Source organism: Pseudochaenichthys georgianus, chromosome 6 (assembly GCF_902827115.2).
Source record: "Pseudochaenichthys georgianus chromosome 6, fPseGeo1.2, whole genome shotgun sequence".
Taxonomy (NCBI): domain Eukaryota; kingdom Metazoa; phylum Chordata; class Actinopteri; order Perciformes; family Channichthyidae; genus Pseudochaenichthys; species Pseudochaenichthys georgianus.
This window is the reverse complement of record NC_047508.1, coordinates 16016104-16041712: the sequence shown is the minus strand read 5'-3', so window position 1 is coordinate 16041712 and position 25609 is coordinate 16016104. Positions and strand designations below refer to the sequence as shown.

Here is a 25609-nt window from a genome sequence, read left to right as displayed (position 1 = left end):
ATGCACAAAGAGCACAATAGAGCCCCTTTCAAAAAAGGAACGTCTCGTTTTGGTTCCTTGTTTTGAGTCTCCTGATAAGAAGTGTTTCACTTTGAGTTATGCCAGACATGCACTTCAAAGTGAAGTCTGATTGGTAATCACCTAAAGAACGGGGACATCTGTCAAAGTGAGAAAGTTGAACAGGAACCTTTCCATTACAGTATTCTCACCTGGGTGCATGTCGGCAGATGGTGACTCCCGTTTGCCTTTTCTAGTCCAGCCCACACGAAGGACAAGTCATTTACCGATTTAGAAAACGTTTAATTTCACAAAAGAAAAAGAGGGAAAGGAATCAGACCAAACAAATAATATCAAATATTTTTAACGAGTAAAAATGTCACAAGTGTGTTATCCTTTCTCACTTCTTTGAGAAACACTCCTTACAACGCGCTTGTCAAACATAATTAGGTCACGTGCTGTCACGTTACCATCCCACAATCTTCCATAGAGGAGCTGCTACAGTCAGAAGGAGCTTTGTAGCCAGAAGCTAGCTGACATAAAGTCAGAGTCCTTCGTTGTTCTCTGATGTTGCGTGGCAGAGTTTCTGAGTCCAGGTGAGACTGTGGCTCTCGGACAGTCTTTGTGTTTGCGTGTCTCCTCAGCTCTTGGGCTGTCGGAGCAGGCCGCGGACCCTGCGGACCAGGGCCTGGATGAAGGTGTAGCGGGAGCGGACCTGGCTGTACAGACCCTCCACGTCCAGCAGCTTCCTCTGCAGAGCCTCTCCGAAACCTGTGGCCATGTCGCTCTTCAGCTGAGGGGCACAAGCATAAGACAGGAGCGAGGTTCAGGAATAATGGAGGTGGTTTTACAGACGCAGGACATGTTTCTCAGGGCAGCATTCAAAGTGTGTGTGCGCTGTTTCTTACCAGGTCCAGGTCTTGCTGGCTGACCCGAGATAGACCGAGGACGCGACCTCCGCTTCCCTGCAGCCCGCCAAAGGAATCTGAAGAACATCAATAATTAAATTTAGCTTAACTGCAATCAATAGCTTCACGAGGGAAGTGTCCTAACTAGAACACTACTAGCACAGGACTAGTTTAATTTGACAAATATTAAAATATTTATATTTAATTGGATAAATGTTAGATATATTATAAGGTCTAATCTTTTTTATAAAAACAATATTGACAAGACCTCTTGCTCTGGTGCCTGTGCGAATGAGCCTTTTAAGCATCCACAAAATGAAGTGATTTCTTTTGAGGTCAATGTTATGCAATTTATACAAAACCTAAATGTAATTTCAGATATGGCAGAATCATACTTGATTAAGATTTCTGCAACAGAAGTGACTTGAGGTGATCTGGTAATGCTGGTCCTGTGCGAAAAGGGCTAAGGTCTGCACACTGCTAGTAATCTTTTATAAATATGTATATAAGATTGCCTCGTACCGTCTGTGAGCCGAGATCTATACAAACTGGCTCCAGGCATCGGGGAGTTCTTGGGGTCGGTGGGAGTACAGTGCAACAGGTAGTACTCCAGGTGGCGCCACAGTACAAACAAACACGTCTCGATAACATCTGTAGAGGAGGCAGGTTAAGGCATTTCACAGAAATCCATGGAGTGGCTTTTCTACAAATACACAAAGAGTGCAGGGCCTGCAAAGGGCCAAAGGATACAGGAGCACAGGGCCAGCAGCTTGGCTCTGTTGTTGATCAGCTGGACCAGTCGTCTCTTGGCCAGCAGGCTCCTCTGCACTGAGGAGATCTTCTCCACGCCTCCGGGGCCCGACACCAGGCCCTGGCACAACTACAGAGAAGAAGATGTGTGTGGTTAGAAAGTGCAGACAGTGCATGCTGGAGCCACAGATGCTCATTATTCACACCTCTTTTTACTGTAACCTCTACTATTCATCAAAGTGAAACAGCTGTTCAGCAGTGTGTCGAGTGGGAGCCGCGTGAGTCAGTGTATTCCTCATTACCTCCTTGAGCTCGTCAGGAGGCAGCTGATCCAGGCTCTGCAGCTTGCCCAGGCTTTGTCTGTGACTCTGGTGGAACCGGAAGAAATCCGCAGCGCTGTTCTTCAGCAGGTACATGACCAGACCCAGGCTGGGGGCCCGAGAGTACGCCATTGATGGCAGGGCGGATGAGAGATCTTTGAAACAAAATGCCACAGTTCACTTTCATACTTTGGTGTTAATAATAAAAAGGTCTCTTGCTGTAAAAGACTCATAAGATTCTGCATTTCTAGAGTCATCCATCAGATGTCAGACACTGAAAACCTATGACGAATGGAAGTGGACTAATTAACTTAATAGCAGGTAGAAAAGTCTGCCTCGTATACGGAGTCAGACTCCCTCCACTGTTTCTTGTAATGCAGATCATCACTGACCTGCACGGCCCCCGTCCCGGCCCGCTGGCTCGCTGCCTGACGGGCTGAAGAGGCAGATGCTGAACTGAGCCTGCGCCGAGCTCTGCAGCAGCAGCGTCTGGCAGTACTCCATGATGTTAGCACACACCTGAGGACAGAGGACAGCAGGTAATCCACAACGCAGAACTGATGAATAATCATACAACACACAATGTGTCAGTGGTTTATCTATCCCGGTCTCGCTGTTGTAATATGTGAAAGGAAAGTTGGTTACTTCTGACGATGCAAACACATTTCAAGGGAGGAAGCTCATTTATAGGCTGTTTTAATTCATACCTGTTGCATGGCCACCTCCATCTCCTCTCGTCTTTCTGCCGAGTCAGCAGGCGCAGAGATCTCGGCCTGCTTCAGTAACCTCTCCCTCTCGCTGCCCGCCAGACGGCCAAGCAGGGACAAACAGAGACGCTGAAGAAAGAAGAAACACATTACTATACAATACATACATTTGATATTGTATTACTAGGAATAGCGAACATAAAAGAAACATCTATACTATCGTAATAAAAAACAAAAGCAGCCGTCTCACCTGGAATCTGTTGATGTGACCCTGGAACTCCATGAGAGCCGCACTGTTGACCTCACCGCCTGACTCAAGGGCCCCTGGGAGACCAAGCAGGACGTCAATAACACTGTTCATAGTCTGGTGTGTTTATTCGCACAATGGAAATCAAATAGATGGCAAAGTGAATGAAAAGAGAGTGGATGGAGTGTTAACTATTTTACCTGGCAGAGCTGTCTTGCTGATGATGCCAGTCAGCAGGGAGAGCTCCTGCAAAGCTCCCATACTGAGCTCCGGACAGCGCAACAGGGACTGAATGGTGTCAGAGTGCACTATCAGCCACTGGAGAACCTACACACACACAGAGAAAGTTACTTATAAAGTTGTCCAGAATATACACATCTTTCTCACTTCAGCCCAACTAGGGTCTACAGAATCTGCACATGTATGAGACAGCATTTGTATCCAAGTGGATCCTCAACAACATACAGACTTCTAGGATTTTTAGGGTTCATTGATTTAAAAAAATCCAAATAAGATAATCATTGTCTTTGTGAGCAATGGTTGTGTGCGTACCTGTGCTGCCCCCTGCTGGTGGTTTGTGGTGGTAGAGGTCAGGATCACCTGGAAGAGCCTCAAGGTCGGTAAGAGAATCTGCCGGTAGCGGTCCATGGGGCTGGGGATGAAGCCTGAGGGGTCCCTCACCACCCTGCAGAGCACCAGGGAACAGACAGACGTATGTTTTGCTATACACAACTGAGGATCAGACATTATTAGAACAGAGAGAAAGAATATTAAGTCAGTTACGAAAAGCAACAAAGTAAAGCGACTGTGGCTGCGAGGGAGTGCAGTCGTCTTTCAACCAGAAGGCTGTGGGTTCGATCCCAGCCCATGCAGTCAACATGTCGATGTATCCTTGGGCAAGATACTTAACCCTGAGTTGCTCCCGATGGCCAATGGTGTGTGAATGTGTATGCATGTTAGTTCCTAGAGTTAGGTACACTGCTCTGTATGAATGGGTGTATATGTATGTATATATGTACATATGTATGTAAGGCGCTTTGAGGGGTCTTAAAGACAGGATAAAGCGCTATATAAGTACAGTCCATTTACTTAAAACATTCCTAAAAGAAGAATTTGCTGACTGACTGTTTTTACTTGGAAGAGTTTCATTGTGTTGTTTTACTGAGGAATTAGTATTTGGTACTCTTTACACTTATTTGGTATAAATCAGTTCAAAACCAATAACATTGCATTTTAAACTCCTCTTTCCTTTCCACATGCATACCTGTGTGCATCGCTGTCAGGCACCATGTCAAACACCTGACACTCGATCAGCTGTGCCACCAGGCCGCAGCGCAGCAGCTCCACGGCGCCCTGACCCGTCTTAGCCACGCGGGTCAGCAGAGCCTGAGAACACACAGTTATACCTTCATAAACCTGTGCTTATAGAGTTTGTTTTATGTGAAGAAAACAGTGTGTCTGCACATGTCCTCACCATCTTGCTCTCGTAGATGTAGAGTGGTTTGAGGAGGGGGGGCTGAGGCGTGAGCAGGGTCTGCAGGGCCACATCGTCCTGCCTCAGACTCTCCACCAGCGAGCGCAGGTAGCCGCTGTTGCAGACGTACACCAGCCACTGGTTCTGCCGGTCTATGGACAGGATCCGGTCCAACACCGCCAGAGCCAACATCTGACGGGCGAAAATAAAAAGGCAGAGTAAGCGAACAGGCCCGAGTGTAGGCAGTAAAGAAATGTGAAAAATCCTGCATTTACAGCAGCAAAACAGCAAAGGGAGGGCGGATGAAAGATAATAAAAATAAGTGGACTATCAAATAAAAGAGGCGAACACACATGAAATAAAATAAGAAATCAGCCGTGGTAAAAATAAGGAAGCAGCATAATAAAAGTAAGTGAGTGTTAACAAAAAGAAATAAATAAAAAAGTGAACTAGCTTCCAGTAAATACAAAGGTATTTCTCTGAGCTACACTGAACAAAAATATAAATGCAACACTTTTGTTTTTGCTCCCATTTTTCATGAGATGAACTCAAAGATCTAAAGGCACACACACCAACCCGATTTTGGCCGTCAGAGGCCGTCGGGCATTCGCGGCACCGTAGTCAGGTTGGTGTGTCCCGCACCGTCTGCCGTGACACGCCTTATTTGGACTGCCTGACCAAGCAATCACTCTGATTGGCTGTTCAGCTAGCGAATCAGAAGCGAAACGGAAGTGAGGGACGTAAACAAACGATTTAAGAAGTCACACACAGACCAGTGTTGCCAACTTGGCGTCGTTAAATTTGGCGGCTTTCCAAACCCTCCGGCTACTTATTTTTGTCAAAAGCGACTAACGACTGATCTAACGACTTGTAATGGTGTTATTAGGGACTTTTCTGGTGTTTGGAGACTCACGTATTGTTCTGCAGTTAACGAGCTGCCGTGAGCCCCTCAGCCCTCCCATAGTACTGACAGGCGCGCAGACTCACAGTTGCCTCCCGCAGCAGCTCAGCTGCAGTCAGCGCAGAGAGGAGACAGCCACACTCTCCCGTGTCGAGACAGCTTCAGTCACTTAATCACCTCGTCCACTGTGTGTGTGTGCCTCTCTGTGACAAGCTAAACATCCACGTAAGTCATCGTGTCACAGTCTAAACTGTATTCACAAAAGTACAGAAAGAAGTGGGAATCAAACCCTGAGTTTAAAGGATGGTTGAAGCCATTTATTGGAGATGACACACGGGCATAATAAGCCTACTGCCTTTATTGTAAGGGATATTTCTACTAAAAACTACTCAAACAATTTCTACTTTCTACTATAATACATGATAAAATATGTCTTGATTATATTTTGTAGTGTTCGGAATCTTCAAAGTTAACTGAAGTTATCAAATAAATGTAATGGAAAAACTGAATCAAACAATACACAAGGTGGCCTGTTGGGATTACTATATATATATATATATATATATATATATATATATATATATATTAGGGCCGTCAGTCGATTAAAATATTTAATCGCAAATGAATCACAAATGAATCGCACATTTTTGATCTGTTCTAAATGTACCTTAGAGGAATATTTTTCAAGTTTTTAATACTCTTATCAACATAGGCTATGAGTGGACAAATATGCTTTATGCAAATGTTTATTATCATTTGAACAATGACAAATATCCTCATGAATATTAAACACAACAACCTCTGAACATTACAAATATTCGCCTCAATTCAACCTGGAACCTCTCTGATACAATACAAATGGTGTGTGTGTGTGTGTGTGTGTGTGCGTGCGTGCGTGCGTGCGTGCGTGCGTGATGGATCGTTGGAGCTATGTGCAACTCAAGGCATATGCTCGAACGGGAGCTGCCTGGACGCTGCAATCATGTTGCACTATCCGTGCTGAGTGTGCTGACTTCTCGTACAATGTCCCACTGTCTGGCTTCCTGCATAAAGTCAAGTGCTCGGTGCAGTTGTGGCGAAATGTCGCTCCTCTGTTTTCATTTAAACAGCTCCTTATATCCGTTAGCGCAGCTAGCTAGCACCAGATGCTAACAACAACAATGAACGTAAGGTCTCTCTCTCGCTCGCTCGGGCCACACAAACACACACCCTCCCGGTCCTCCCGATGGCCAGTCGGTGCCTGCCGGTGAGCGTGGAAGTGTGGTCTGCCACAAGCGGGCGGCAGGAGCGGGGCTGTCAGCATCAGCTTGTAGATGTTATTTTAAACTCGATGCCTCTGAAACTACGGGCCGAGGAAAAATAATTAGTGGCGTTAATTATTTTTTTGCGTTACCGAGTTATTAACGCGTTAACTTGACAGCCCTAATATATATATATATATATATATCTGCATTATTTTATGCTTTTCTCTTGCTGCTTATTTTACACTGATTTTATATCTTATTTCTTACTGATGTAAAGCACTTTGAACTGCAATCCCCTGTATGAAAGGTGCGATACAAATAAAGTTATTATTATTATTCAGATGGATGTTTCTCTGTTCATTCTCCCATTATCCTCCTCAATCTGCCTAGAAGTATTTTAATGTTGTAGCTGTTACTATAACCAATACTAATGCTAGGGCTGCAACTGACAGTTATGTAGGCACATTGTTATTGTTTCTTATCGCTAACCCCTCTTATGGCTGATTGCTCCAATGCCGCACGAAACATGTTTTCGATGGACGAGAGGGAAATGGAATGCACACGCTATTTGTTGTTTGTTTATATCATGCAGTCTGTTCTTCTTCTCTGTCTTCCCGTTGTTGCCTCTTTTGAATGACGAATACACACTACCGCCGCCTGCTGGTAAGGAGAGTTATTGCCACTCATGCACTGAAGTCTTTGCGGCGTGTTCCCGTGCGACACATGGCCAAGACACAGGAGGACACGGCGGCGCAACAGTCGGCGTCTGCTTCGGCGAGTTCTCTGGTGTCTGCTTGGTGTGTCAGGGCCTTAAAACATTTTCTATATACACAAAATAAACATTTCTCTCAAATATTGTTCACAAATCTGAAAAAATCTGTGATAGTGAGCACTTCTCCTTTGCCGAGATAATCCATCCCACCTCACAGGTGTGGCATATCAAGATGCTGATTAGACAGCATGATTATTGCACAGGTGTGCCTTAGGCTGGCCACAATAAAAGGCCACTCTGAAACGTGCAGTTTTGCTTTATTGGGGAGGTCTGGGGGGGTCCGAAAACTAGTCAGTATCTGGTGTGACCACCATTTGCCTCACGCAGTGCAACACATCTCCTTCGCATAGAGTTGATCAGGTTCTTGATTGTGGCCTGTGGAATGTTGGTCCACTCCTCTTCAATGGCTGTGCCAAGTTGCTGGATATTGGCAGGAACTGGAACACGCTGTCGTATACGCCGATCCAGAGCATCCCAAACATGCTCAATGGGTGACATGTCCGGTGAGTATGCTGGCCATGCAAGAACTGGGATGTGTTCAGCCTCCAGGAATTGTGTACAGATCCTTAAAACATGGGGCCGTGCATTATCATGCTGCAACATGAGGTGATGGTCGTGGATGAATGGCACAACAATGGGCCTCAGGATCTCGTCACGGTATCTCTGTGCATTCACAATGCCATCAATAAAATGCACCTGTGTTTGTCGTCCATAACATACATCTGCCCATACCATAACCCCACCACCACCATGAGCCACTGGATTCACAACATTGACATCAGAAAACCGCTCACCCACACAACGCCACACACGCTGTCTGCCATCTGCCCTGAACAGTGAAAACCGGGATTCATCCGTGAAGAGAACACCTCTCCAACGTGCCAGACGCCATCGAATGTGAGCATTTCACTACTCAAGTCGGTTACGACGACGAACCGGAGTTAAGTCGAGACCCCGATGAGGACGACGAACATGCAGATGAGCTTCCCTGAGACGGTTTCTGACAGTTTGTGCAGAAATCCTTTGGTTATGCAAACCGATTGTTGCAGCAGCTGTCCGAGTGGCTGGTCTCAGACGATCTTGGAGAGGAACATGCTGGATGTGGAGGTCCTGGGCTGCTGTGGTTACACGTGGTCTGCGGTTGTGAGGCCGGTTGGATGTACTGCCAAATTCTCTGAATCGCCTTTGGAGACGGCTTATGGTAGAGAAATGAACATTCAATTCACGGGCAACAGCTCTGGTGGACATTCCTGCTGTCAGCATGCCAATTGCACGCTCCCTCAAAACTTGCGACATCTGTGGCATTGTGCTGTGTGATCAAACTGAACATTTTAGAGTGGCCTTTTATTGTGGCCAGCCTAAGGCAAACCTGTGCAATAGGGGTGTAACGGTTCACAGAAGTCACGGTTCGGTTCGTACCTCGGTTTGGAGGTCACGGTTCGGTACGGTTCGGTACAACAAGAAAATGCAAAAAAAAGTCCCAAATGCATAATTCCAGGTTTGTTGTTATTTATGTTTGAACAGTAGTGCAAGTTTCAGTTTAAAAATAAAGAACTCTGACATTTTGAATAATAAACTGTATTAAATAGTTAAAAACAAACCATACACAGTACACTCTGATGGCCATATTATCTATAATGGCTGATGTCAAACAAAAAGGTTTCATCAAACTGTAAAACTAAAAAGAATGTCTTGAAAATATTACATCATAAATAATAAGAAAGTGTTTCAAGAGCGCAAAGTCGTTGAAAAACATATGCCAAAAGCTTACGTTATTTATTTTTGGTCTCTCGGCTCTCATGTCTCTTGGCTTCTTAAAAACAGCGGGGATCAGCTGTTGAACAGCTGTTGTCTTTTGCCGGGCTCTGGTGATTGGCAAATCTGGGTGATGCCTTCTGATATGATTTAGCATGTTTGGCGTGTGTTCCCATTAGCATACCGCACCGCTGTCTAACAACGCCGACACACCGTCCTCGTCCGATCCACCACTCGCACACCTCATCGTTATTGTAGTCCACAGGGAACCCGAAATGTTCCCACACAGCTGATTTAAAAGAAGCCGGTGGGTTCTAGCTCCTGTGTGTTATCTGAACTCACCATACTAATTTTTCTTCTTCTTGTATTTTGTTCGTTTTGTTGTTGTGTTTCTTCTTGTTCTTCATTTGTTGTTTAAGGGCGGCTGGCAAACAGCTTTTAGGCGCAATACCGCCCCCTGGAGTATATATAGTGTAGTGGATACTGCCCTGAATTACTTTTTTCCCACTCGTAAAAAAAAAAGGCGTATTCGCCGTGTGACTGCATGTGCCGAACCGTGACGTCCGAACCGTGACGTCCGAACCGTGACGGTACGGGACGAATACGGATACCGTTACACCCCTACTGTGCAATAATCATGCTGTCTAATCAGCATCTTGATATGCCACACCTGTGAGGTGGGATGGATTATCTCGGCAAAGGAGAAGTGCTCACTATCACAGATTTTTTCAGATTTGTGAACAATATGAGAGAAATGGTTATTTTGTGTATATAGAAAATGTTTTAGATCTTTGAGTTCATCTCATGAAAAATGGGAGCAAAAACAAATGTGTTGCATTTATATTTTTGTTCAGTGTACTTCGAAATGGATTCATCTTATTTTAAGCCTCTCAGTAGACCTTTAATATGCTTTAAAGTTCACTTAAGTGCTGAAATGGCCGAGTGAGCATGCTTTTCTCTTGTAATGGCTCTCTTACCCTGCTGATTTCATGGCCGTCACAGGCGTCCCGACACACCACCTCCATCAGAGAATTGCCATAGCTCTCGATAATAGAGAGATTCTCTCTCTGCAGTTTGGAGAAACCGTCCTCGGGGGCAGTGAGACGCTCCCACATGGCCTTCCCTGCTGTAGGGATGGAGAGCAGAAAACATTCAGACAGCATCTATCAGACAATAAATCACTGTATGGAATAACAAGAGAACTGTATCAGACTTGAAATAAAGCTTTTGATCCCTAAATATTTTCTAGACAGTCTGCGTTAATGTTTCTGTGTTGTACCCGTCTGCAGAGTGTCTGGTTCGTCAGGCTTCTGGGCGATTTGAAGGTAGTACAGCAGGGAGCCATACAGGTGAGCACGCAGGCGCTGGTATCCTCCTCCTGAAGTGTTAAAGACAATATTATAAACTATCACCTAGCAACATATCCCACGTGACAAATGTGGATTTATGTCATCACTAACCAGTACAAAGGATGAAGTCCAGCAGCTTTCGGAGAATCAGATGCAGGGCGGAGTTGGCGATTGAGGCGAAGCCAGAGGAGATTTCTAATCCCGCCCCCTGCTGCTGCTCAGACAGGACTGATTGGCTGAGGTGAGCTGTCAGAGTGAAGACTGCCCCGGCGACAATGGGCATCAGTTCTCCTGCTGCATCCTCAGATAACACCTGGACAATTCAAAGCACCATTTCTATTTAGTTCTGTAAGATTCATCTGGTGATGTCAGCCATTTACTTTGATTGCAATAAACATGATATCTGAATCAAATCCATGACACCCGTGAGCAAGCATGTTCCTTAAAGTTCTCCCCCACAATATAATACAAATACCCATAGCTGCACTCATTCCCCCTTCCATGTGCCAAACGGCCTCACTGACCTTGTCATGCAGGTCCAGCAGCAGGTCTCTGATGATGAGCTGCCTGTCGTCAGCAGGGATGAGGTCAGCGGGGCAGGCGGTCAGCAGCGTCTCCACCAGGCTCCTCCACGACCGCAGTGCGTTTCGCTTTGCACTCAAACTCCTGCGGACGCGGTTGCGCTCCACCACCTGCTGCAGGATGGAGTTCACCTCCTAGAAGAGCACAACCACAGCATTGGTCAAAAAGGGCCATTTTAACATTTTAACCAGGCATGATGTCTTTGGGTAATCTGACCCCAACAAATGCTGCCTGATTACACAAATAATAAGTCATTCATTTGAGATGACTAACCTCCATTAACAGCGGCCTCTGTCCAATGGCTGCCATTCCCTGCAGTGCATTCACCTCTGCCACAAGCACTCTATGAAGCAACTGGGAGAAATAATAACATCATTTCACACATTAGATGAAGATCAAACACAAAATGTTAGTTATGACAACATGAAAATGTACGTGTTTGACCTTGGGACTCACCTTGACGTTGCACACGGTGTGTCCCTGCTCGTTGACGTGCTCGCAGTTAGAGATCACCTGCTCTATCTGAGTGCGCTCAAAGAAGTCCAGCTGCAGCAGCTCAGGCATATCCTGACTGAAGTCGATGGCGTCCAGCACGCTCAGCAACTTCCTGCGCACTGATGCATCAAACAGGGACAGGAGGAGAGTAAGAGTTCAGAATCTGCCTTCAATTACAGTTTGATTACAAATCTCAAAACATTCAAGCAGGTAAAGTGTCCTTAAGTGTTGACTGCATTTATATATATAGAATGTTTAAATGTGTTCCAAAGAGCACAAACCTTTAGAAACGGTGTCGAAATGCAGGAAGCCGCAGACTGATCTGGTTTCTTCTTCCATTCCTGATTCTCCATCAGCTATAAAGTAAAGTAAGGATGTTCTTATGTTCATGCATGAGGGAGCTCTGACTGGAAGCTAAAGAACTGAACTGAATTTGAAGACGGATACCTGTGCGCTGAGTGTGGGGCTGGTCGTCCAACAGCAGGCTGACCAGGCGTTGTGTGTGTGAGCGCTGGCGGTTCAGTGAGGTCACTCTCAGCTCGATGGCGGCTGTTTTCATGAGCCACGACATCTGGGAGAGAGCGGCGATCTGATTACCTGAGGACAGCAGAGGGTAGAATTGATGCAATGAAAAATAAAATACATCTTTAATTCAACAGACATCCACATATAGATGGGGGAAGGGAGTCCAGCAGATAGCGGTAATGCACTGAATTACGGAACTAAAATCAACAGTAGAAGAAGATAAGAAAGAGAGGAGGGCGGTGTATGCTGTGGAAGACGTCTCTTAATATTTTTAATACATTTTCATCACATCTCTAATCCCTGTGTTTTGATATATTTTAGTAGTCAGTAGAGAATGATCTACTCACTGGGCAGGATGAAGGGAAGGTGCTGCAGGTGAGAGAACAGGAAGTCCTGGCTGGTCCTCAAATAGCGCATGGTGGGTCCAGATGTGTCAGGGCAGGCACACAGCTGGTAGATCACCTGAGAGAGGAAAACAATGACAGACCGAGTCAAAAAAACGAATTAAATCAGCCCACAGGAATACCATGTATTCATTCACCTAACGGGTATGACACATTAGAATGAAGGTGTATTTTTTTTAATGGAGGATGTAGTGTACCTGGTAGCAGAGCTCAGCCAGGTGAGGGGCCTGCTGAGTGAGCACAGGTCCTGATCTCTTCTCTGTGCCTCTCTGCAGCAGACTCAAGATTGCGTGCAGGCAGCTGCGCGGACACCCCAACACACCTGTAACGCACAAATGCAAGGTCAACATTTCATCTTCACCAGAACACAAACATTGGCTATAACTGAACAGGCCATCAGCTAGAGTCTGACCTGGGTCCTGGAGGTTGGTGGAGGACACAGGCTTCTTGACTTCATATCCCAGAAGGTACAGGGCCAGATTTGGTGTCTTCAGATCCAAGGAGGTGATGAGCAGGTTCAGCAGATGGATCTGTGTTTCATGTCGGATTCTTGCGACCTTCTGTTGTGCGTCAGCGTCTGGAGGGTTAAGGGTAATGAAGAAGGTGAGTTTGAGTGTGTAGCTCTCACAGTATCAAGACAGGAGGATTTAACCTAATGCAGAAGATCTTTTATTATTAACTTCATTTTTTCAGACTCACCATCTCCGTTCTCTGTTGCCTCCTCTGCCTCTTCATTGTCGAGACACTCCACAAAGCCGGCCATTAGCTTTTCACTCACAGCCTGAGGGACAGGAACAAAAAGAGTTATCATCTTCCATCATAAACAACACTTTACAACATGAACACAGAAACACCTCCGTGAATTAGAGTAAAACCAAACAACAATAAAAACACAAGAGCTTTATTCCAATTTATTTAGACAGCATAACATATTAATGTAGATATTATTAGGGATGCTCCGATCGATCGGTCACCGATCGATACTCACTCTTTACCGATCGATCGGTGCTCTCTAAACATGCCAAACGCGAGAGCCGATCGCATAACGTAAAATACATGACACTTTTCTCTGTGTGCGGCAAAACAAGCTCGCCAAAATGGCTTCACCGGTCTGGCATTATTTTAAGGTGTCCGAAAAAGACAGTAAAATAGCGGTATGCAACGTGTTTGTGAAGCAGAATCCTGCAGCTCCGCCCGCCGGACCGGTGAGCGGAACGAAATACACAAGAGTTAGACCTAACACACTTAGCTATTTTATCTACCTCTGGAACAAGCTAAACTAGTTATAAATATATTTATTCTTCACTGTCGGGTCACTCATTACTGGATCAGTGAGCTGCATGAGATACTGACAGGCTGTCAGGAGGGGGAGAGAGGGGAGAGCGAGAGAGAGGGAGAGAGGAAAAGAGAGCGCTTCCGCTCATTTCTCCCATGTTATTATCCAAAGTGAATGTTAACTTGAATAATGTACATCATTTCAATGTAATAATTAAGTTGATTGTTGTTTGTGGAAGCTCCAATGAATGAGCCCCATTAACTGAGATTAAACATCACTTTAAATGGAAGATTTAAAGTGATGTTTAAATCTTCCATTTAGGCCCCGCCCACTCGATCGGATCGGCGATCGGATCGGCGATCGGATCGGCGATCGGTATCGGCCGATACTGATTCCAGCGATCGGCCCCGAAATTGGCGATCGGAGCATCCCTAGATATTATACAGTACAGTATCGTTACACTGGATGAATGTACCAATAGCTTTTATAGAAATCAGGCTATAGGATCTAATTTAAATAATGTAAAAATATATACAACTAGAGTAAAATAGTGTTATTACCAATGTCCTTTTTGGTATACTGCTCATCATTTTGTGAAATATTCTTAAACTGGGTTATACAACGCTTTTTATTTTTGACATACCTGGTCATGTGTGAAATCTCCCACCAGCCTGTTCTGAATGTTGGGGTAGTTGGCGATACGACGCAGGATCTTGGCACTCTGGAAGGAAGCCTCTGGGTTGGAGCTGCTGTGGTACAGATACCTGCGAGGGACAAATATAGACCACCATTAGGGATGGGTATCGTTTGAAATGTATCGATTCCTATTCCGGTTCTGCTTATCGATTCCGGTTCTTATCGATTCCCCGTTTCGATTCCAAAATTGTTAATGAAAGAGGTCAAACGTTTAGATAATAAAAATATCTTTATTCTTTTAAGCTTTAACTGAAATGTTTACAAATAAAAAATATACATGCAATACAAATGTATTGCACAATAGCTGTGATTTATTTTAACTGAGCTATGCCTGTGGCAAGCTATTAACAGTCTTTACACTGTGCCTTGTCTTTTTCTTTTTTAGTGTCGTGGAGCCTCACTTCAGAGCGTTTACCGCGACCCATCTTTGGTGTTATGAAGTGACTGAGCTTGTGAACTGTCAACGGGAGGGCGGGGGGAGCCTCGCTGTGGGGCAACTGTGGACCTCTGTCGCCACAACTTACATGATGCCGTTTTAAAAAATTAAGGGCGGTGCCGGCCATCAGCGTACCGAGCCGGCCGCCAACGGCCCGCTGACGAGCGGCCGTTCTGTGATTCTTTAGAACACACAGATGGCCAGTCCGCCCTTACCCTGTATTCCACCGGGTCACCGCGGCGCAGACGGACCCGGTGGAATACAGGGTCTACCGCGTTTAGGAACCGTAAGCAAAACCGAAATTGTGTATTTTGTATGGGTATCCGGTACCCGGCATTTTCTTATCGGTTCTCATCTGGAACCGAGTTTCGGTTCCCAACCACCATTAATAATGTGAAGGTCCGATACATGAACACACAAGAACAGACTATGCCAGCAATGGGTATCATTCCACAGTTTGTATTAAAACCTGGGTGCCTATTTTTACCTGCCAATATTGACAATGTGATCGGCCCTTCGTGTTTGAGGGCTGACCCCCTGGAGAAGCTGCTCCAAGGGGGACACCAGCATGGAGGCCTGGCTCTCCCTGAGGAGGTCCATGAACACCACCTCCTTCTGCAGGGCCAAGTCCAGCAGGCACAGGACGCGCAGCACCGCCGATTCCAAGTGCTTCTTACCTGTCGGATGAGAGGAGCAGAGCTTGTCAGTACACACGCACACAGACACATAAGCAGACTCCCTTTTGTTCTCCAGCAAGTGCATATGTTCTCTCACCAGGGAAGGGTGCATAGGTGTCCAGCTGGCGCACCCCCTCCTCCAGCAGGCTGAGGCAGAGCGTCAGCGTGGGCGAGTCGTTCAGCAGGTGGAACATGAGGCTGTGGCCCGGGGGCTTGTGGGCCGCGAGCTGCTCGCCCTGCAGCTCCACTATCTCCTGGACAAAGTCTGAGGGCTGGGGCTCGTAGTCCCGCAGCAGCTTGTGGAACACCTCCAGCACAGCGTCAGCAACCTCCCACTGAGAGACCACAGCAAGGGAGAGACAACTGAGTATGTGTAGTTCAAAGAGCATACATGCATGCACATGTTAAGACACTGGGTGAGCACTTTACCTTCTCAGCTGGATGGCGATATGCTCGGGTGGGGAAGGGGAGGAACACAGAGTCACGCAAGAAGTTCAGGTATGGTTGGAAGCCGGGTGCGCGTAGCCCCGCCCCTAGATTAACAGGCAGGCTGCTCTCCACCAATGTGCTGATCAGGTGACAGAAGCCCCGTGTCAGAGGATATTCCTCACAGCTGGACTCGATCTCATTCAGCTCCACCTGAGTGTCAAACAAAGACAATCAAAAATTGTACAACAATAATGTTCATCTTGTTCAAGGATGAACATTTAATGAAAAGGAAGGTTTTTACTTTGATAGATTAAAATAAACCTGTAACAAATGTTGATGCTGAAAAATGATTTCATGTAATGAAGCATCTTATTATATATATTTATTTATATATCTTATTAGCCATATCCTGAAGTAAAGCGAGACCGAGAATAATCTAAACTTCGCCAAACACAAAAGACTCACCTCAATTCCAGCTGCCTGCCTCTGTCCTGGGGCTCGCACCGTCTGGAGGATCTGTGGTAAGAGAACATGAAGATAGAAAACTGAAAAACAATCGAAACAATGCCCTAACAGAATGAAGCATTTTTGTGAAGATAAGAGAATAAAAAAGATAGATACTGGTATCACTGAGATAAAATGACTGGCTGACAATACATTTAAAGTTTTGTGTTGTCTGGTATAATAGCCAAAATATTGCCTCAAAGACTCACTCCTCTATCCCAATATGAAAATTAAACCGTGGCCGTTTCTCAATGTCGAGTAAAACTGCTGCAGAGCAACTATTTCAAGTATACTACGTCATCGAGTGGCGCCGAAGGACTGTTTAAATGCATGTTGAATGCCCAGCATTCTTTGCCACTCTATGACGTAGTATACTTGAAATAGTTGCTCTGCAGCAGGTGTACTCGCAATTGAGAAACGGCCCGTGACCTTTCAGAAACTATATTTAAACTTCATCAATTTAACCCTCCTGTTGTGTTCGGGTCAAATCTGACCGATTCACTACTTTCATTAATCATAACTTTTTTGTTTTACATTCGATTGCGTTAAGGCTTTATGATATCCTTCACATTATACATTTGAACATATACAATTGCTGATCACCACTTTCATTGAATTTTGGATGATTTAGTCAACTTTGTAACACCCATGGTGTTCCCGGTCAAAAATGGCCGCCATAAAGAAATGGAATTAGTAACCATCCGGATCAGATAAAAACACACACAAACACCCCCACACACACACATGTGCCCATCGCCCCACATGGATCACACCTGGCACACACAATACATGTTCAGTGTCTATTCTTTGTATATTTACTGCAGTTGTTCATGTATACCAGTAGTCTGATACAATATGTACAGTTTAGGGATGCACGATATTGGTTTTTTGAAACCGATACCGATAACTTCCTGCTTCTCAAGACCGATACCCGATAATAATATAATATATATTAAATGTACCTGTAGTTTTTGCACACCTGGTGGTAAAAAAAAGACTAGTAGTGAGCAAATGACATGAGCATTACTACTATGAACAAAACTAATCCTGGGGTCGTCTCTGGCAAACTTCTTGCCTTTTTCAAAAGCCTCGTCGATAGGTAAAAGCCCCGGTGCCTTTGCAGCTGGCTTTGGATTCGCCGCTAGTTTAGCAGCGCAGGCGTCTTCGTACGCTGTTAACACACCATCGTAGCGATGGCGATGTTTCAGGTGACTAATCAGGTTGGAAGTATTATAGCTCGTTGCCTTTTTCCCTCCTCGTGGAATTTATGCATTGCATTTGTTAATACAAATAGCAAGCGAACTATCTAACTCTGAAACTTTGAAATAGTCCCATACTACCGACGACATGTTTGTTTACTGTCCTGGCTTCACGGCCGCACACCATTTACGTCACAGCCAGGCATGAGCGCTGGATTTGTGAAGAACTCCCCTCTTCCTAAACCACTAATACCACAGTACTGGCAAAACGGGAGGAGCCGAGTGAAAAACAAGCGCCCCTCATCCCAATCCACCCACACCGCAGTATTTTTTTCTTTCTTTTTACCCAAAAAATATATTGTATATTATCGGTGCTATTAATACTTTTATCGGGATGACGTCATAATTCCTAATATCGGACCGATAATTATCGTGCACCACTAGTACAGTTTGAATGGGTGTTAAATGAAATTTGGTGATGATTAATGGTTTTTGTGTTACTGTAATAGCAGTTAAAACAGGACCGGTCACACCAAAGTAAGGGGGGAAAAACGAACACAACAGGAGGGTTAAATTCTTATATAAATTTTCAACCGCTAACCTGAGTGTATTCCAGTGACTGCCACAGTGAGGCAGCGATCTCTGGTGACTTCCCAAAAGCTGCCAGGCAGCGCAGGACCTCCGCCTTCAGGACGGGGGGGACGCTGCACTGCAGCAGCCCCAACATCACCACCACGGGGGTCCACTGGGGATGCTCACACAGCGCCAGGCGTGCATTTTCACTCTATGGAAAAAGAGAACATTATATAAATGTATCTAACAAAACACACCCTAATACACTTAGAGAAGGACAATCTCATAAACCTGAACATACAGATTCTTTCAGGATATAAGGTGAGTGTAAAAGGAATTACAAATAACATCATCACACATTGATCTCGATCTTAATGATGTTTTATAATCCCTAAATATGAGCAGCAATAGGCCTATCCTTAAGTGACTGTTCCTCCATACCCATGTGATGATGGTGGTGAGCAGCTGCAGGAAGGAGGTGAGTCCTTCCAGCTCTCTCTGGGTGATGCCTCTGAGGGATGGGTGGCGGAACTGTGCTGCGTCTGGGTTTGGAAAGTCTCTCCGCAGGTTCTCATGGTAGAGCATCAGGGAGTGAAAAAAGTGTTCCCAAGACACCGGGCTGCCGGACACTCCCTGGAGGTTGTCACCTGCGTACATGAACATGAAGTTAGATTGGTTGGATACGTATTACACTAAAGCTAGACAATAGACTTTAAGAGTCTAGTGTGCATATCACCTACATCTGAAGCCATTGCCAACGTGGCATAAAGTCAAATTCAGATACCTCAGAGGCCAAACTGCACTTTGAATGTTAAAGGGCTTCAATTTCAGAGAGAAATAAAAAAAGATGTGTCTGTTGTTATTCAAACCCAGACAATTATTTTCTGAAATATTTCCTATCTTTAGAAAAAATCTGCTCTTACTGTGCGTGGCTCCGTTGGTTTTGAGCAGGCTGAAGGCGTAGTGGGAACACTGAGGCCCGTTGGCGAGTCCTTTCAGCATACGGAGATAGGAGATATAGAGGGTGGAAGGCAGGAGGTCTCCCATCTGACGCACAAACTTGGACAGAACCACCTGCGTCAAAGCATATGTAAAGGGAAAGTATGATTGATTGATTATGATGATTTCTTCCAGAAAGCCATAATCTAAGTCAACAGAATAATTGATTAGTGGAGAAACTTTTTTTTGTGCATGTTCACCTGTTTGTGCGGAGGCCTTTGCAGCGCCATCCCCAGGTAGGACCCCTGCAGGGAGGTGTGTTGCAGAGACTCTGTGGGACACCAGAACTCCAGACCCAACTCCAGTCCAAATGGGTCCTTACTGTAAAACTCTCCTATCTGCAAAGGCAAAGCAGTAACCAAAACTGTCACAAATTCAAACCCAGTGTTTCTCGTTTGGTATTGAAGTTTGTAAAAAAATGCAATAAACACTGACGAGGTTCATGAGATGCTCCAAGTCCTTGCGTAGCGACGATGGAAGCTCGCTCTCCATTTGTAAAGACATGTGCACCAGACGGGCATCCTCATCAGCGCGGTTACGAAGCTGTTTCACCTTCAAATATAACACAAATAGGTTATTTTCATTCAGTATGCAAAATTATACAAACACAAGCTAAAGACACACTTCAGGATGATATCCGTACATGTCAACTTCTTACTTTGGTAGCGGACACCTGTGAAATCTCTCACCTTCATTGGCATGAGTGCCAGGAAGTCTGTGATGAGTGAGTGGAGGCGGCGGATGTAAAACTCTTCCTGTGCACAGCCCTCACATCCCAGGATGCCCTCCTTTATAAACAGGAAGACGTCTCCCAGCAGAGCCTGGTCGGCCAGAGCCTCGTCTGCCTCGGTGAACTCCACCAGGGCTGCAGAGCACACACATGGACATTCTTTGTTTTATATTTTATGTATGCACCACGACAGGGCTCGACATTATAAATGGCCCGCTGGCCCGGAAGCACTATTTAGACACCCCGGGCCAGCATAACGTACTTTCCACTTGCCCGCTCGGGCCACTAAAAATATTGCTTTAAGAAAATAATTGTCCTGTGGTATTGGTATTTTGACTAGCAATTTAGTTAAATTGTTTTGTTTATCAACGCTACAACATAGCGTTTCGTGAGTCAGTTGTCGTTGTTATTGGGTGAAAAGCAAACAGCTGTTTGCTGCGGAGCATAGCGCGAGCAGGCTCCCGTGAGCGGCAGCGTGCTCCTTCACTAGAGTATCGCGACACCGAACCATTCACCAAAATGTTTTTAATACCAGCGGTAGCCGGGCAAAAAACAATCTTCAAATAAAAGAAAGTCACCGGAGGAGTTAAAGGAGAGTGACAGGGAGCATGAGAAGAAGAGGGAGAGAAGGTTTCAGCTTGATCGATGGAGTTGGCTTCTAGTGGTGCAGTGACGCGTCCTAAAACCCTTTTATAATCTATCGATTAGATTTATGATTCGAAAATTATAAAAGCAGGGTAGACATTAGGGCTGTGCAATTTAGTTGATCCTGCGATATATATATCGATATTTAGTTTTCCGAGAAAGTATCGATATTTCAGCCACGGGTATCGATACATTAAGTCTGATAACTGTGTTCGTTATTCTCGCGTCCAGGAGAGAAGCTTTAAAAAGGAGACTAATTGAGTCTCTGAGAATGTTCAAATGTATACTTTAATTAATAAAAAGCGCGGTAATGTTACAAGCAGAAGATGGTTCAGTCAGAAAAACAGCTGTGTTCTGGCTCTCGTGAGCGAAGGGAAGAGAGCGAGCTCCACCTTTCCAGCTGCTAAATACCCTCTGCTGAATCCTCCCTGTGGGCCGGTTGGCGCTGCTGGGGATCGGCCCTCCATCATTTCCGGATGTTGTCTACCTTCATTTAATATTCAGCAATAATAATATCTCGACGTCTATAGCTGTAGTGTTGAAATCAGTAGGTTTCGGTGTGCAACACTCCGTGTCATATCGCTACTAAATTCACCTCTATAGGAAATGGTATATTAGCCACATGCTAAATGCTAACCGGAGATTAAGGATTTTCAGAATAAAAGCTCAACAACTGGTTGTGCACAACAACTTCTGGTTTTTCAGTATAAAACAGCATTTAAACTGATGGTATGTTTATGGTACTTTATGCCATCAAAACATTGATTTTAATGTCTAACAAGTCCCATTCAAATCCCCCGTGTTCCGCCACCTGCTGCACCTTTTCATTCTCCATTGTCCATTGTGATACTGCACTTTATGTACTTACGTTTCAAAGGCTTGTAAGCTACAGTTTGCACTGTTTCAATAAATGAAACTAATTTTCTCACCACATCTTTTGATTCATTTTGTCCAGCATTTGCAAGCTGTAGACTCTCTGTCAGAACCATATATTGTATAATTGATGCTTTCAGTTTTCAGTTGAATTAATTCAATGGAACACTCACAAGATGTCACCAAAATCCCACTGTCCCTTTAAAATCTTTCAGAAAATTATATAAGTGTATCGAATTATATCGAATCGAATCGTATCTTTGGCTGAATATCGTGATATATATCGTATTGTGAGCTGAATATCGTGTATCGTACCGTATCGGGAGATTAGTGTATCGCTACAGCCCTATTAGACATGTGGAGATTATCCGGCTGAACAAAACGTGCATTTATCAAACAGGTTTGTTTTCCACAGACGTTATTTCCAGCTATTTTCCAAAACCCTGTGGAGAAATCCCATTGCTTTTTGTCGAGGGAACCAGCAGCTACTTCCTGGTTTTAGGACGCGTCACTGTCTGCACCTCTCAATATGATGCCAATATAAACAAGGTCTTCTGTCGGCTCTGTACATCAATGCCGACCTATGCTGACAAGTAAGTGAAGAGTAGACAATATAAAGGTATTGGCTATAGGGAAATGTCCCAGCAGTTTAGGATAATGAAGGTTCTAATCTAATCTATAGCCATTACATTTCTAACCCCTAATGACAGGAAGGCAGAAAGCGCATTATGCAAATAATAATACTCATAATAATAGCAGACATTTTTTAGCAATGACCACAATATCATTATTTTAATAAACAAAATATGAACAATTGAGGAAACTGAGGAAGAACTGATGATTCAAATGTTGTAGTACAAGTTAATGCATAAATTACTATGGCAACAAATGTGTTAATTTTCTTCATTATTAGTCGATTTTCTTTGGACGAATGCTCCGGGCCAGTGGTTACAATGGTGGGGCCAGTGATAATAAAATTCCACCGGCCCGGAGGGCCAGTGGCTTTTTACCCTTAATGTCTACCCCTGCACGACATCAAGTCAAGTTCCCCGTATGTGTGAACCTACCTGGCAATAAACCCGTTTCAGATTCTGATTCTGACACACAAGTATTTGTAACATTGAATAGCTGCTATAATTTAGACCTTATTTTACTTCATAAGGCAAACCAATACAAAAAGGAACTTACCACCTCCCTGTGGTAGCTGGGAAAGGACCCTCAGAGACAGAGCCCAGGCCAGGCGACACACAGCCTGCAGACCTGGAAGCTTCCACGGCTGGCCATCCATCAGCCGGCTGTGCACCGCAGACACGTACTGCCGCTCAGTCAGCAATGGCAGCGCCTGGATCAGATCTGGAGCAACACAGAGACGATCACTCATTAGCTGTAGAAGAAAAACACTGAAATCTAGAGCAATACAACAATTAATCACATGTTCTTACCTTCTCTATCTTCTGTTCCCTGTTCTACAAAGCTGACATCCAAGCAGTAGAGTAGTGCCATGACCAGAGCCAGGTTCACGCTATCCAATGAGCCATCAGCTTGAGCGCTCACTGTCTCCAGGTGGCCAATAAGAGCCAGGGTGTCGTCTTTAGACAAAGGTGACTGGCAGGTCCACGAAAACAGGCTGTCTGCCAGAGCCTGTCTGCTCTCTTTAATAAGGTCCGAGACCTGCGGACAGAAGAGGGAGTTAGTCGTTTTTCTACTAAATGTGTCTTTTTCAGTTACAACATAACGCTACTGGCTTTGCACGACTCGAGTATGATTGAAAATCAACTTTTAGCAAAAGAAAGGTATTTCCATTTCAAATGAACACAAAAGATTTGCTTCTACCTCTTTCCGGTGCTTCTCGTTGCCCAGGCCGCGCTCCTTCTGCAGCCGTTCAAATTCTCGCGCCACATTGATCTCTGACACCAATGCCAGGACGCGTTTGGTCAGACCCTGGTTCATCAGTTCGTCTGTGAAACGTGTGGTCAAAGCCACCAGCTCTCCACTGAAGGAGAAAAGGAACAGAACAAGTAAATAACAAGAACACGTAGTTATTATGAAAAAAAAACAGCAGGACAATTTAACATTTAAAGCAGCGGTCACTGCTTGAATGCTTTATTAGTAGATGGCATTATTACCTCAGGTCCAGGGTGAAGGTCTTGCCATGGCGTGACTGGATGAGTGTGCGCAGAGAGTTGGCCACACAGAGCTTTCCATCCCAGTAGAGCAGCACAGCTACCAGACCTCGTGTCAGACCTGGAAAATGGGGCTGCTGTTGCTCACCTAGAGACAGATACAAATATTTTGATAATCAGTTGTGTGAAACGTCCATGACTTTATTACTGCAAATCAGGCCAGGTTTTTGTTGTATCTACCCCACACAATTTATATAACTACCTTTAGAATGTAGCTTTCAAGTTGTGTCCTTTTATCATGTCTACTTTACCTGCTAACAGAAGCTCCAAAGCTGATAACTCTCCAATATCAAACAGATCACTGAGGATGAAGGCCTCTGAGAGAAGCTGCTCTGGAAGGAGCCGTGAGCCCTGCTGACCCTGGATGGCGATGCCTTCTGTGCTGGCTTTACGCACCTTCTCTCTCTGCTCTGCACTCTTTGGCTGAAAATAAAGTGAAGATAAACTGTTAGAACATTCTCAAGACACACTGTCAATAGAAAATGCATCTGTCTGCCCCAAGGAAGGTGCAGGATACACGGAAAGAAAACTATCGTCAAATTCACATATGTAGCAGGTCACTTCAAGAGTGTTCTCTCACCGGATTTTTGAAGAGTGAGAGAAAATGTGGTTTGTGTTTCTTCAGCTGCAGGTCGAGGAGGTGGACGCTCTCTGGTTGTCTCCTCAACACCGCTCCGTCCACTGTCTCCCATAGTTCCTTCAGCGGCCCCCACAGACTGGCTCCTGGGTGGGAACATGTGTTTTTCTAAGGTCTTGTGTCAAATAAACATGCAGAGCTAGACCCTGCAAAACTTGCATTGGTATATCTTGCTTTATCTATTATGTGGTATATGTAATAATTGTTTTGAGGGAGGTTTTTTTCATACAAATGTTATATGCGTTATAGAGTCAAATTGTATTCTAGCAATACAAATATGTATGTTTAACAGTGAATACTATCACAAAGGTTTGTATGGTTGACATTTGTTCCTGATGTTGAAATTGTGAACCATTTTTAAACTTAAACAATGAATAATAATAATATGAACATGTTATTTATTCAAGATTTAGCCTATTTACCGAATCATTTTAGATTGCTTATCATTGTTTTATACACTACTAGGTTCTGAGCTGTCTCTGCGCAACATCAACAGAGTCTGTGCAGACATATCTGATCGTTAACTGGTACCAGTAAACAACTCTGACTCATTTAGCAACAGACAGAAGATAATTAGATCATCTGCACCTGAATGTAACTCTTACACGAACTTCTTGTTGTTAGCATCCTAGTACAAAATATCAGGCACAGGTGTCAAATGGGTCTTTCCTTGTTCCAAGTAAGTTAGTTTCATTTTTGATCCCAATGAGTAAAGTCGTCTGCTGACCCGTTTGACAGGGGTTCTGTGAGAGAAGTCATACTGCCCGTATTTTTGCTCTAATATAAAATGTGTTAACGCTAAAGCTGAGCACTTTCCCCAGCAAATAGTTAAACCAAAATTAGCTAAACTAACGTATTTTGCAGGCTAGGCTAAATTAGCCTAGCAGCCTGAGTGCATTTGAGTCAACCATCGCCATGTGGTCAAAACCTGACGTCGCTTAAACTTGCGCTAAACAGAAAATATGTACGTGTTTATCTGTGAAATTATAACTCACAGCAGCTCATAGGAGTCAACAGAAATTGGTAACTTTACGAAATAAATATAGTTCATACCCGAATTTACCGCCATCTGGGCCGCCATGACACACTTTCTGAAAATCGGGCAGAAGGTGTCGGATTTGTGCCGTAGTGAAATTTAAAATAATGTCTTCTCTAAACACGCTTCAATACTATTTTCTCAAATTATATTAACCCGTTCTACTTAAATGTGAATACTGGGTGGTTAGTTTTGTAAATTAGTTTAAAACATTTAGGATATTCTGATTGACCCTTGCAGGCGAGGTCCTCAGACCGCAGAGGCTATCTAGCTAGCTAAGTGGGAA

At 44.5% G+C, this 25609-nt stretch overlaps 1 protein-coding gene across 2 annotated transcripts; it reads right to left on the bottom strand.

Annotated features, from left to right (window-relative positions):
* Positions 1-279: 279 nt before the first annotated feature.
* Positions 280-25418, bottom strand: nup205 (nucleoporin 205). 2 transcript variants are annotated; one of them, XM_034084805.1, is made up of 42 exons: positions 25341-25418; positions 24231-24373; positions 23902-24073; positions 23594-23738; positions 23301-23460; positions 22910-23138; positions 22656-22820; positions 19909-20084; positions 19655-19771; positions 19420-19557; positions 19144-19294; positions 18662-18867; positions 18249-18431; positions 16410-16460; positions 15945-16154; positions 15613-15850; positions 15326-15515; positions 14350-14470; positions 13130-13211; positions 12843-13007; positions 12628-12752; positions 12374-12488; positions 11949-12098; positions 11783-11857; positions 11463-11620; positions 11280-11360; positions 10949-11140; positions 10536-10737; positions 10355-10453; positions 10053-10201; positions 4404-4595; positions 4194-4315; positions 3482-3614; positions 3130-3256; positions 2933-3006; positions 2683-2811; positions 2368-2494; positions 1958-2130; positions 1656-1785; positions 1428-1556; positions 906-982; positions 280-790 (listed from the first exon to the last, which is right to left on the bottom strand). In XM_034084805.1, exons 1-42 carry the CDS (start codon positions 25366-25368, stop codon positions 638-640), a joined length of 5982 nt encoding a protein of 1993 aa, XP_033940696.1. In that variant the 5' UTR covers positions 25369-25418; the 3' UTR covers positions 280-637. The 2 variants fall into 2 exon arrangements, with proteins under 2 accessions (XP_033940696.1, XP_071059570.1); XM_071203469.1 differs by having other exon boundaries at positions 24231-24370; positions 25341-25375.
* Positions 25419-25609: the final 191 nt, after the last annotated feature.

Excerpts from the sequence above, each read along its gene's own strand:
- nup205 (XM_034084805.1), bottom strand. The coding sequence starts at position 25,368 with ATGGCGGCCCAGATGGCGGTAAATTCGG. Across the intron at positions 11,361-11,462 it reads ACACCGTGTGCAACGTCAAG|TTGCTTCATAGAGTGCTTGT; the intron begins GTGAGTCCCAAG and ends TATTTCTCCCAG. Across the intron at positions 983-1,427 it reads TAGATCTCGGCTCACAGACG|ATTCCTTTGGCGGGCTGCAG; the intron begins GTACGAGGCAAT and ends GATGTTCTTCAG.